This window comes from Meriones unguiculatus, chromosome 19 (genome assembly GCF_030254825.1).
Source record: "Meriones unguiculatus strain TT.TT164.6M chromosome 19, Bangor_MerUng_6.1, whole genome shotgun sequence".
NCBI lineage: Eukaryota > Metazoa > Chordata > Mammalia > Rodentia > Muridae > Meriones > Meriones unguiculatus.
The window spans coordinates 9,848,970-9,861,335 of NC_083366.1; the positions used below are offsets into that span (position 1 = coordinate 9,848,970).

At 37.4% G+C, this 12,366-nt stretch overlaps 1 protein-coding gene across 1 annotated transcript in view; it reads right to left on the reverse strand.

The window, feature by feature from the left end:
* Malrd1 (MAM and LDL receptor class A domain containing 1) overlaps positions 1-12,366 on the reverse strand; it is a 744,773-nt gene that overhangs the window by 101,459 nt on the left and 630,948 nt on the right. The window contains exon 36 of the mRNA XM_060372547.1: positions 5,213-5,279. Coding sequence (XP_060228530.1) covers positions 5,213-5,279 — 67 coding nt within the window. The remainder of the gene's footprint in view (positions 1-5,212; positions 5,280-12,366) is intronic.

Consider the following 12,366-nt stretch of genomic DNA (forward strand, 5'->3'; position numbering starts at 1 on the left):
GAGACATTTCTCTAATGCTGTCACTCTCTCAATTTTTTAACTCCCAAATTAGATATACTTTCAGCTATCCTACAGGCTTATGTTAAGCTCATATCATAACTCCACAGGCATATCAAAACTCTTAAGTGCTACTTATATGTAACTATTCCCAAAAATACATTCTTTAGATCATATATTTTTTATTAGTTGACAAAAGGAAAAACAACTCTATAATAATTCTTGTTGATGATTAGGGTTTGTTTGCTTGTTTTGTTTCTTTTTAGATTGCCTTGGGCGATATCTTCGCTACCCCTAGCCCAATCAATCTTCAGCAACTCCTCAGCCCCATTGTTCACTAGTGGATATGTATGTTATGGCTTTGCTCTAGGCAGGCATTTATGTTATTTTAGTCATTTATGTTATTTTCAATATATTTAAGTTATGAAAAGGCTGCAATGAACAGTCCAGTGGGCAATGACATTTTAGAGTTTACCAATAGAAAAATTCTAGGAATAGAATTGTTTTATTATTATGTAAATGAACATGTAGCATTTTAAAAATATTAATTGTAGTTATCATGGAAAACAGTGGACTTCAAATTCTGTGGTTAAGGGACATCTAGGTTGTCTCCAGATTCTAGCTAGTACAAATAAAGCTGCTTTGAACAGAGTTGAGCAAATGTTCTTGTATGTTGAAGCATCTTTTGGATATATGCCCAGGAGTGGTACAGCTAGGTCTTGAAGTAGAACTATTCCCAGTTGTCTGAGAAAGCACCAGATTGATTTCCAACATTGTTGGACAAGTTTGCACTCCCACCAGCAATGGAGGAGGGCTCCCCTTTCTCCACATTTTCTACAGCATGTGTTGTCGCTTGAGTTTTCAGATCTAGCCATTCTGATGAGTGTAAGATGGAATCTCAGGAGTCATTTTGATTTGCATTTCTCTGATCACTAAGGATCTTGAGCATTTCTTTAAATGTTTCTCTGCCATTCGATATTCCTCTTTTGAGAATTCTGCCCTGTGTTGTCTATTTTTATACAATTTAGATATCTTAGTTAAAGTGTTGTGGTTTAAGTGATAAGTTTAAGTAATCCCAAATGTTTAAAAACTACTCATTCTCTTTGGATTAGTTGTTTGTTCTTATATTATCTCTCTCTCTCTTTCTCTCTTTCAGAGACACACACACACACCACACTAAAATAAGACAAGGTAAGGGAAGGTGTCCATAACTGAGTTATTTAAACAGTGTCTTTGTGGAAATGAATTTTGTCTTCTAATTGAGGTGAGGGTAAGGCAGCTGATACAGAGCCGTATTCTTAGTTTAAGAGCACCCTCTTCTGTCATTGTAACAAAGTACTAATTTCTGATTATATAAGAAACACGTCATGTGCTTTTCAGTATGCTCTTCCTACAGACTTACAAATTCCCCAGTAATTCATTTATGACTGCTAATTGGGTTTATGATGACATAATGAATTTGTATCTCAATACATTTTAGAATAAGCTTTAACATAATGATATTTTCTCTGAAATAGCAGATAGCTCAATTGCATACATACAATTCATTCATTCACTCATTGTTTCATCTATTCTTTGGTTATCACATTATTGAAATAGTTGTTGCCACATCAGGTATGTGTTATGTACTGATAATGAAAAGATATTGAAAATTATGATCTTTATTATCAATGAGAAAATGTGATCTACCCTCAAACACTGCCAAATTTTAAAGATGATAAAGCAGTTATCATCTGTGTTGTCTTTTATTTTTAGAAAATCTAGTTATTGCGTGTGTGTTGAGAGTACAGAGTGCACATGGAGTTCAGATGACATCCTATGATGTGGATTATCTCTCCTTCCTGTGACTACACTCAGGTCCTCAGAGTTCACAGAACTCTTTACCTGCTGACCTATCTCTTCAGCTCCTGTTTTGCTGTGTAAATTGAAAGATAAAGAGAGATTTTAATGTAGGATTATCTAGGAATGGGACTTAAAATGCCGGAAGCCTATTTTTCCATTAATGACATTTCATTTTATTAAAAAAAAAAACAGACATCAATAGGCCAAGCAATAACTTCTAGCATTTTAGTAAAGTTTCCTATTTAGTCAAGTAAGTGATTACTACTATCATTGAATCTTTGTTGTTACAAAAAAAAATCAATGAAAAGTAAAATTATATGACTGGATTTGCTGTGTGTGTACAGTTTTTGTTTATTTTTCTTTGAGGGTTTTTTAATTAAACATTTTGGGTATTTGAAATTTTTGCCTTCTTTATTTGGTTACTATAGTACTTGGTACATAAAAGCTTTTGTCTGTTTCAGAATTATATATATATATATTTAGTTTTATATATTATATTATATATAATATTGATAATATTATATAATTTTATTATTTATATTTATATTTTATTATTTATATTATATTTATATTTTTATTATATAATAATATTATATAATATATAATCTATATAGTTACTCTAATTGTTTTATTTCTATTTACACAATTATTTTTCCTGGTTTTTAAGTTTTCTTTTTGGTATATTTCTCATATAAAATATAAATTAGATAATATTACATATGTATATATCCTTCCCTACTTTGACACAGTCTGTTTTAGTTGACGGTACTATTTATACTTACAGTAATTGCCGATAGATTTCTATGTGTTCTTTCTGATCAGTGTTTGCTTAGCAATTTCATTAGATGCTGACTCCTAGCTCTTTTCTTTGTCCATCTATGTTCCACCTGCTCCCTTCCTCATGGCCCCTCTCTGAGATGGACTAATAGCCTTATTGTACTTAAATGACTTGCTATTCAAAACTTTTCTTTCACTAGATTAGGCACAATCTATTTATTTACGACACATGATCAAAGCATGTAGAGCCCACTTCTTATAATATATAATTATAATGTCAAAAATAAAAATGTTATTAAAAAGTAGATAATAGTAATTCTAAGCAATTTGCTAATAATCACTGTTTTTAAAGTCATTTTCTTTGAAAATAATATTTGATTCACAATGTATTAACATACGTTTTGGACCTCCTTGGCAATATACTTACACTTTGCTCCACCAATTTCCTTCCTGAAATCCCATCTGTCTCTCTGTTTTCCATCACGTATTGTTCCCCCACCTTTGAGCTTTGCATTTGAGAGAAATAAATTTAGTGCCTCTCAATCTGGATTCCAATTGCTAAAGTTTATTTAAGTACTTGAGGAGGCTGCCAAGAATGCAATGCTTTTTGCTTGCTCAGCTGAGACTATCTAAAGCCAGGGAGCTTTCCAGCTCAACGAGGTTGAGGAGGACAGCACTGCAAATGGCCTTATTGTAAACAGTTGACATTAAACAGCCTCATCTACTTAGCTGATGTTCAATGAACATCACATGGAAGCCTTCTCAGTTTCTTTGGGGGAGTGTTTAGCAATTAGCAGTATGCATCGCTTCTCTGACTCAAATAACAGCTTATGGCAAATTTCCATGCTGAAATAATATGAGAAAAAATACAGTCCTGAGATGTGAAATCAGTTATATAATTGATTTAAGAGACAAAACGCTTTAAGAAACTTACTTGAAATTCAGTTTCATCAATGTTAAAGTCATATTTCCATAAAGCACAAAGTAGTTTAATATTACTTTTATTTTAATGAACTTTGTTTTTATGTTTTTATATGTGTAGATAGAGAGAGAGTGTGCAGGGGCCTCTGTATGGGCTCCCACAGGTGACTGCAGCCGAGGAGGTCATAGCACTACTTCAGTTCTCTTTTCACGATGTGTGTCCCAGGATTCAGGTTCAAACTCAGGTTCTTTCATTTTCTAATTCAATATAACTATTGTACGGACTGTTCGGGAATTTCACATAGCGCTCTCTGATCACACTCAGGCTCTTAGTTAGTCCTGGACTTTACTCCCTAAGCTGTCTCATTGCCCGAGACTCTTATTGTTTTGTTTAAGCTTATATTGAGTTATTCTTTGACAGATTCATGTGTATAGTGAACATCCTTATAATGACTCCACTACTTTCCTTCCCGTTTTGTTACCCCCCAACACAAACAAACTCACAAACATCCTTCCTACATTCATGGCTTTTACTGTTGCTGTTTAGAGACTCAGTGAGCTTGATTGCTGGGTAACTTGATAGTCTGTGTTACCAGGGTTTGAAACTACCCGCTTGGTGGGAACACTAATAGCTAAACCACTAGACACTCTGACCGCTCTGTGCCTAGAATCCCTCGGTAGCCAAGAGTCTAAAGTGAAGGGCAGGGCTCCATAATCTCCTCCAGAAACAAACTACCTAGTCTAAAATATGAGTGTCGACTCAAAAGGATTCAATAATTTAAATAGCTACTGGTGAGTGTTTTTTAGATATTTGTGTTTCATTATAATTTGAATATCAGCCTTCATAGGTTTTGCATTAAGCAAAGTAATATATCCAGTGCCCTGCTAGATTAAAAAGTCATGAACACAAATGTAATGCAATATGCATCATTTCCTTTGGAGTCTATGAAACTTTTTGCACAATTCCCCACAGGCTGAGAAAAAAAATCAAGAACATTTGATATGCAGCATGAGTAATTCTCAAAAGAACTTATGAGGCCTATTTTTGTTTATTTTTGTGCTGAGTATGCAAATGTATTTCCTATCTCTATCTTTATTCTTCTCACAAACATCCGTTGACAAGCCAGAATATAACATTATTCATGAATTAATTTTATCCTTTATTATTATGAGAGACAAATATGGGATTTGAAATAAAAAAGAGATAGTGGAATTGAAGACACTAACTACATATAAAATCAGAGAACTGTATCAGAAAAACTTTTTTGTAGCCAAATCTTGTGGCTCAAACCAATAAACCTAGTCCTGGGAAGGCAAAGGCAGGAGTATGACAAGTTCAAAATCAGTTTGGGCTATGGAGGGAGACTCAGAAACACCAACAATTTTTTTTTTTTGGAAAAACATAAACATCAAATACAGGTAATATGTATTTTTGAAATGCTGCATCCCACATGCTAGAAAATGTCCAAAATAGGGAAATTGCTTCAAACATCCAATATTCCTTGAAATATATTCACTTTTTAATCTTACAGATGCAGAAAGTTGTATGTTAGTTTCAAATCCACTATTTTTATATGGCTAATCATACATTGATTTATGTTCTGTTATCTCAAATCTCAAGACAGATAAGTATGCAAGCTGACTTACATGTTAAAAACCTAGTTATTGTTCTTACCTACACATGGGGCCAATATTTTCTACCACACAAATGCCACCATTTCTGCAATAATTTACTGGACACTCTGAAAAAGAAGCATTACAAAGGTCACAGTTAATTAAAAGCATTATTATAAGGGAGGAGTATTACTACTAGCTGTTGCATTAAACTTTATCTCTGAAAATAACTGGCTTCTAATTTACTAAAACAATGAATTCTTCAAGTGCCCATTACACACTCCCAATTTGGCCCGTGGTCCCTGGTGTTGTGGATGATTCTTGCCCTCTGTGTGCCTGAGTGATTTACTGTAAGAGAAGGTCTTTCCCTCTAGATTCTGGACAATCTGTGTTCATCTGAGATAGCTGCAAGGCATGTTTTTTAATTAAAATTTTTACATTAATTACATTTATTTGCTTTGCATCCCAGCTGTAGCCCCCTCCCTCATCTCCTCCCAATCCCACCCTTCCTCCCTCATCTCCTCCCATGCCCCTCTCTAAGTCCCCTGATAGAGGAAGTCCTCCTCCCATCTGACCCTAGCTTGTGAGGTCTCATCAGAACTGGCTGCAATGTCCTCCTCTGTGGCCTGGCAAGGCTGCTCTTCCCTCAGGGGGAGGTGATCAAAGAGCCAGCCCATGAGTTCATGTCAGAGACAGTCCCGTTGCTCTTAAAGGAACCCACTTGGATACTGAGATGCCATGGGCTACATCTGAGCCGGGGTTCTAGGTTAAATCCATGAATGGTCCTTGGTTGGAGAATCAGTCTCAGAAAAGAGCCCTGTGCCCAGTTATATTTGGTCCTTGTGAAGCTCCTGTCCTCTCCAGGTCTTACTTACTCCCTGTTCTTTCATATGACTCCCTACACTCTGCTCAAAGTTTGGTTATGAGTCTCAGTATCTGCTTTAATACCCTAATGAGTAGAGTCTTTCAGAGGCCTTCTGTGGTAGGCTTCTGTCTTGTTTCTTATTTCCTCCTTCTTCCAATGTTCATTCCATTTGTCTTTCTAAGTGAGGGTTGATCATCTTACCCTAGAAGACATGGTTTTGACCACACTAGAAGTTCATGTTTACTGAAACATTTCTTTCATGCCGCAGAAGTTGCTAAACGATGGCAGATTAATGTTCTGCGTGGGTGACCTGGCACTCCTGTGTATAATATGCCCTGCCTTTGGTTCTATGAGAGGTGCAAACATAGTTCACTTTGTCCCAATTACCCCAGGCACTGCTACTGCATTGCAGCTGTCACTCCCTAGTTCACCTTTAGATGGACACTTTTTTTCAAAGATGGTCTGCTGACAGGTTAAATACTGTAAATATTTAAGCCATCTATTTTCACCTACTTTCTACTGCAAAAGCAGTTCGTGTCTTTAGCTCTTTAGCTCTCTGTGGCACATATACTGCCATAGTCTCCTTGATGCACAGAAGCTGGCCAGCATTTCTCTTCCCCAGAGTTCCCAACCTGCTCCTCCCATCTTTCTTCTAAAACAGCCATTCTTTCACAATACCATCGACCCTGCTTGGGCTATTGGAGCTGTAATACTTGATGGCAACCAGTATCATTTTTATGTTTTAATACAAAATAATAATAACAATAATACAAAAAGTTTATCCTGACCACTTATCAAACCTCTGACACTGAGCTAGGCTCCATGAATGTGATCAGTAATCACTACTGGCAACTTAACACACTGGAAAGGATTTCATTACTGGAGCCAACTGTCTATGTTAAAATCTCAGCTCAACTAAGCAGGCGTGTGATATTGAGAAGGTTGCTAACTTCTTTCCGTGTTTCCTTTCTACTAAACAGAATTAAAAACAGAACAGTTCTTAAAGTCGTGCTGAGGATGTTTGGGAACACCCTCTCACAGTGCGTTCAATAAATGAGTTCATAAAAATATGCAGGCTTGGAGCCTGCTGTCAGTGACGGTCCAGGCTTGTTGAGCAGGCAATAGAGTGAGTGAGGCAGCAATGCGGTGTACAGTCACATCTTAGATGGGCATAGAAGATTGATAAGAGCAACAAGGATGGATCTTAGTAAAATCTGAGAATGCTCTGCACATTAGAATCAGGACCCACTTATGCTGGCAATCACAGTGTGAAAGTAAGCATAGAGACTGCGAGGGTTGAGAAATGAACTCAGTATGTTCGAAGAACTGAAGGAAGTCCATTCTGTTTGGATTTGTTGTAATACAAGAGTCATATATATAGAAATTCAGAGCATATAAATTCATTGAAGCTAGGACTTTAAGAAGGGACCTAGCATGCTCCATGCTCAGAAAAAAATATTGGCTGCCATCTGTACAGTAAAGAGAAAGATGGAGAATAAAACCTATCCAGTTAAGAATCCGGTATAAGAATCTGCAAATAAATGGTTGCTTCCTAAAGAAATAGGCTAGGGCTGAGACAGAGGAGTGAGAGCTGTAAGAATTCATTAGCAATTAGGATTCGGGAGTTGAAACAGTTTCATGATTGTTTGAAAGAATAGAGAAGGATGTTCCAGTTTCTAGCTGGGCCACTGGCTAGCCTGTGGCTTCATTCATGCAGCTGAATGACTGACGGGGAAGGAAATTCTATGGGGAAAGATGAAGCTGTGTCTGGATGGTGAATGGACATGCAAAGGGAAGTGCTGCATGGTTCTCCATGGCAGTGAAGTCTGAAGTGCTGACAGATGTGAATGAGTCAGAGACATGAACTTGAAGCTTTCCTTTATAATCAGCCATCGTTGCTTTGTTTTCTATAAATCACTTTATGTGCCAAGGGGGCACACCGATAATAGTTAACTAAGTTTACTAGCAGGAGAGAGGGAGAGATAGAGAAGGAAGGAGAGAGAGGGACAGAGACAGAGACAGAGAAAAAAATTAACTTGGAAAAAGTTTATTTATGAAGAAAAAGAAAGAAATAGAAATTTTATGCAGACACGGTTGATTACAGTAGAACACTTGAGGAAAGGTGGTTTGAGAAGATTTTCCAGCCAATAACTCAACATTCCAAAAGCATTAGGAAAGAAAAAATGGGTGGGGTGATTGAGAATACCACATGTTAGGCGTGTAGTGTCAGGTGTCATTTTAGGTTTCCAAATATTTCAACAATTTGCTTTCCCAGTAGTGTCTTTCCTGTTTTGGCCTCCCCTGGTTTTATTTAAGTAACTAGAGGCTACAGAATTGGCAATGAGATTAAAAGACTATCTTTCCTTGCAGTGATCTTCCTCCTTGAATAGAACAAATTTGAAATTTTCTTCAAAAACAAGAAAACCATATGCTCTGAGAAAAGGAGCGCAGTAATCACCAGGATACAAATAGATGAAAACATTTCACGCTTATTTCTCCCAAGTACAATTTTACTACTTCTCAAGTAATGGTTTTGTTCTACTGCAAAAAGTAAAACCAACCAAATGAACAAAACAAAAACAAACAAAAGCCATCCAAATTTGGTGCCGCCAGGCTTCACAAGCTATACAACAAGCCTTGCCCACTTCCTTCCGGAATCACTAATATTTACTGTGATTACAATCAAGGCTGCTTTGCTGTTTAGGACAAGATGCTTTGGGACCATCGGTATGTGTTTTCTTGTGGTATCCAATGGAATACTGGGGAAAGAACATGGATGCTGACTAGAGCTGGGAACAGTGTGCTGGTTGTGATGGTGGTAAGAGTATGTGGCTGCAGTTGTGTGTGTGTGTGTGCACGCGCGCTCGTGCATGAATGTGGAAGCCAAAAGACGAGTCCATGTGTTCTTCCACAGGTCTCATCTTCCATGTCTTTGTTGTATTTATTTGTTTGTTTAATTATTTAAGACAGTGTCTCTAACTGACCTAGAACTCAACAACCAGTTCTCTGCCTCCCCAGACTTGGATTAAAAGTGGGCCAGCATGGTGGCCTGTCAGTTTTTATGTATTTATTTTAGTGTGGTGTCAGGGATCAATCTCCTGTCTTTGGACCTTCAAAGCAAGCACTGTGTAGGCTGAGCTGTTTCCCTAGCCTCAGTGCTGGCATTTTGACAGAGTTGTAGATTATTTCTGTGAAGGTTTTATAGATTTAAAGCAGATCATTGAATGGAAATACAGACTATTTTCATTTTTAATCTTGAAGCAATTTTGAGCACTAAATGAAATGCGGACAGCGATAGATATGGTATGTTAGGAATGAAGAGGTCCATTATTTCTCATATGTAACAGAAAATTAATGAGCACAAGGTCCCTTGTTCTTTTTTTGTTCTTTGGCACAATAACCTTTCACTGGTCTGACCCTCTGGCCTTGTTATTATGAACCTGTGTCTAGAGGCCAACTCACTGTGATACAACATTTGTGGGAGAATTCACATTTAATCCCATTCTGGTTTATTAATTTGGAGAAAGAAAAGCACACACACAGAACAGCCTTCACCCTTACATATGCAACTAGGCAGGTTTTCTTTTCTCTGGATAAAATAGAGGCTTGAATGTGGCATCTGCTGCACTGAATTTTTCTGGGGAGGCAGAGAGCCATACAAGCTCCAATTTTTTTCTGCTTCGTTACCTGGGATCAGGTACTTATGACCTATGTAAATTTAGAATTTTAACTGCATATTTTTTGTCTATAATTATTGTCTGTTTTTCTATCTATCTTCTATCTACCATCATCTATTTACCTATGGAGAGATAGATATACAGATACAGATAGATATATGGAGGTTGGGAAGATGAAAGTCTAGTTAAAATATTTCTACATTAATGAGTTGGGAATATAAGGTATTAAATAATTGTTCTCACTCGTCCCTGTATTGGAAGAGTTCTGTGAATGGCTAGGAAACTAATCTGCATTTCCATCACTGTGTGTCTCTGGCTTCTCTTCTTCTTCCATCTTCTCCCATTGTCATAATCACGGTCATCAGTACCTGAAGGCATGCTGTGAGGCAAGAACAGTCTAACCAGTTTGGCACATACTGTTTTCTTAGTGCCCAGAACACAGTGTGGAAATGAAAGCTCCATGAGTTAACTAAACGTATTGGGGTTATCAGCAAAGAACCATAAACTAACTAAGTCCTGGTCATCTAATTCAAAGAGCTGCCTGCCTAAAGATGTCAAATGTTTTATTAATATGTGGGGTCTGTGTCCTGTGAAGGTAAGAAACATATGCACAATAATCCATGAATGGTTTCAAGGGATATGTGGACTCTAGGACTTATGTAGCACTCTGCTTCGAGTCCCAAGTGACAGATATTCTTTCAGATACCAAGTATGTGTGTGTGTGTGCGCGCGTGTGTGTGTGTGTGTGTGTGTGTGTGTGTGTGTGTGATAATTTATGTGGGTATGACTTGGAAGAAGCTATATAATAGCCTTGCACTTCTCAGGAAGCACCATCTGTATTGGTTTTGAGATGGGTATTTCACCTGGACCTAGATCTCATAATCTGCTAAGCGCCTTTCTTAGCTAGTCTGAGAACTGTCTTTCCCCACCACTAGGATTATAAGAATACACCACCATGCCTGTTTTTATTTTTTTACTGGTGCTGTGGCTCTGAATTCAGCATCTTGTATTTTCATAAAACTCAATTTTTCTTTTTTTAATATTGTTGCCTTTTTTAATTTTAATTTTATTTTCATTAATTACAGTTTAGTCACTTTGTATCCCAGCTGTAGCCCCCTCCTTCATCTCCTCCCAATCCCACCCTCTCTCTTCTTCTCCTGTGCCCCATCCGAGTATAACGATAGGTCTTCCTCCCCTTCCATTTGACTCTAGCCTATCAGGTCTCATCAGGACTGCTGCATTGTCTTCCTCTGTGGCCTGGTAAGGCTGCTCTCCCCTCAGGTGGAGGTGATCAAAGAGCCAGCCCATGAATTCATGTCAGAGACAGTTCCTGTTCATAGTACTGGGGAACCCTCTTGGACACTGAGCTGCCATGGACTACATCTTTGCAGGCCTTCTAGGTTATCTCCATGCATGGTCCTTGTTTGGAGTATCAGTCTCAGAAAAGACCCCTGTGCCCAGATTTTTTGGTTCTGTTGCTTTCCTTGTGGAGCTCCTGTCCCCTCCAGGTCTTTCTGCTCCCCCTTCTTTCATAAGATTCCCTGTATTCTGCCCAACTCCATTTTTCTATATCTTGAAGTCCCACCACAAGGGCCAAGGGAAGAGTTACTCTGTCTGGGAGATTTGACATAGTTCCAAGATCCCTGCTGGGAACTGTTATTTCTTTGGTTTTGCTTAAAACTATCTGAAATTTTATGAAGCTATGTCATCACTCTACATTAAATATGATATTATGTATTTGATGTCTCATCCTACAATTTATATTTTGATGCCATTTTCTAATTCCCTTTGTAACAGAATATCACCATAATTGTAGTATTACTTTAGCACAGACTTTATAAACTGCTCCACTACACATAATTAGAAAATTCACTTCCAGTTTAATTTCAGCTGGAGAAATTCTTGGTAACTTTTTCTGTCACATAAGCCATCACAACTTGAAAATACTATGGCCTCCTAATGTGACTCAGGGACTGATGAAATTCATTGAAATATTCTCACTGTGCCTGAATTTGATGTTATTAATGACCAGGTTACACCCTGAGATGTGTGAGCCCAGATGCTCACCATCTGCTGTGAGGCCACTCTGGGGAGTATGGGTCACTGCAAGAATAGAGCTCCTCAAAATTTATGTAAGGATGACCTTATAAAAGTTGATGTTTGGAAAAATAGAAAGGTATGATGTATGTTGCCAAATCTGCTTCATGGATCTGTCTTAAAGTCATTTATCAAAACATAAGTGTTAACTTGATTGTATTTGATAGAAGAGACCAAAGTATACAAAATGTACATAGAGAAAGCATGATGTGGATTTTATTTCTGACAATGGCTTCATTAGCTCTTTGTGTCACTCTATCCCATAACTATGTCAGTATGACCTAAACTTTGTAAGTGGATTGTCAGTGATGGGTACTTGTCTGAAATAGAGTGTCTAACGCTCAGTATACTTGAGTGGCAGGTCTTCTGTTGCTCTGACCTTATTTTTAGTGGCACATCATATCAGAGTAAGCAATATGTCATAGCAGAGTTTGATTTGTGCTCATAAATCAAAGTCCCGAAGAAAATTTCACCTTCACATAAACATAAGAAAAGTGTTAAGAGTATCAAAGACCAACACTGTATTATTACTACTTTGGTAATCTCCTCATTGATTAATTTATTGACAAGTCTCAC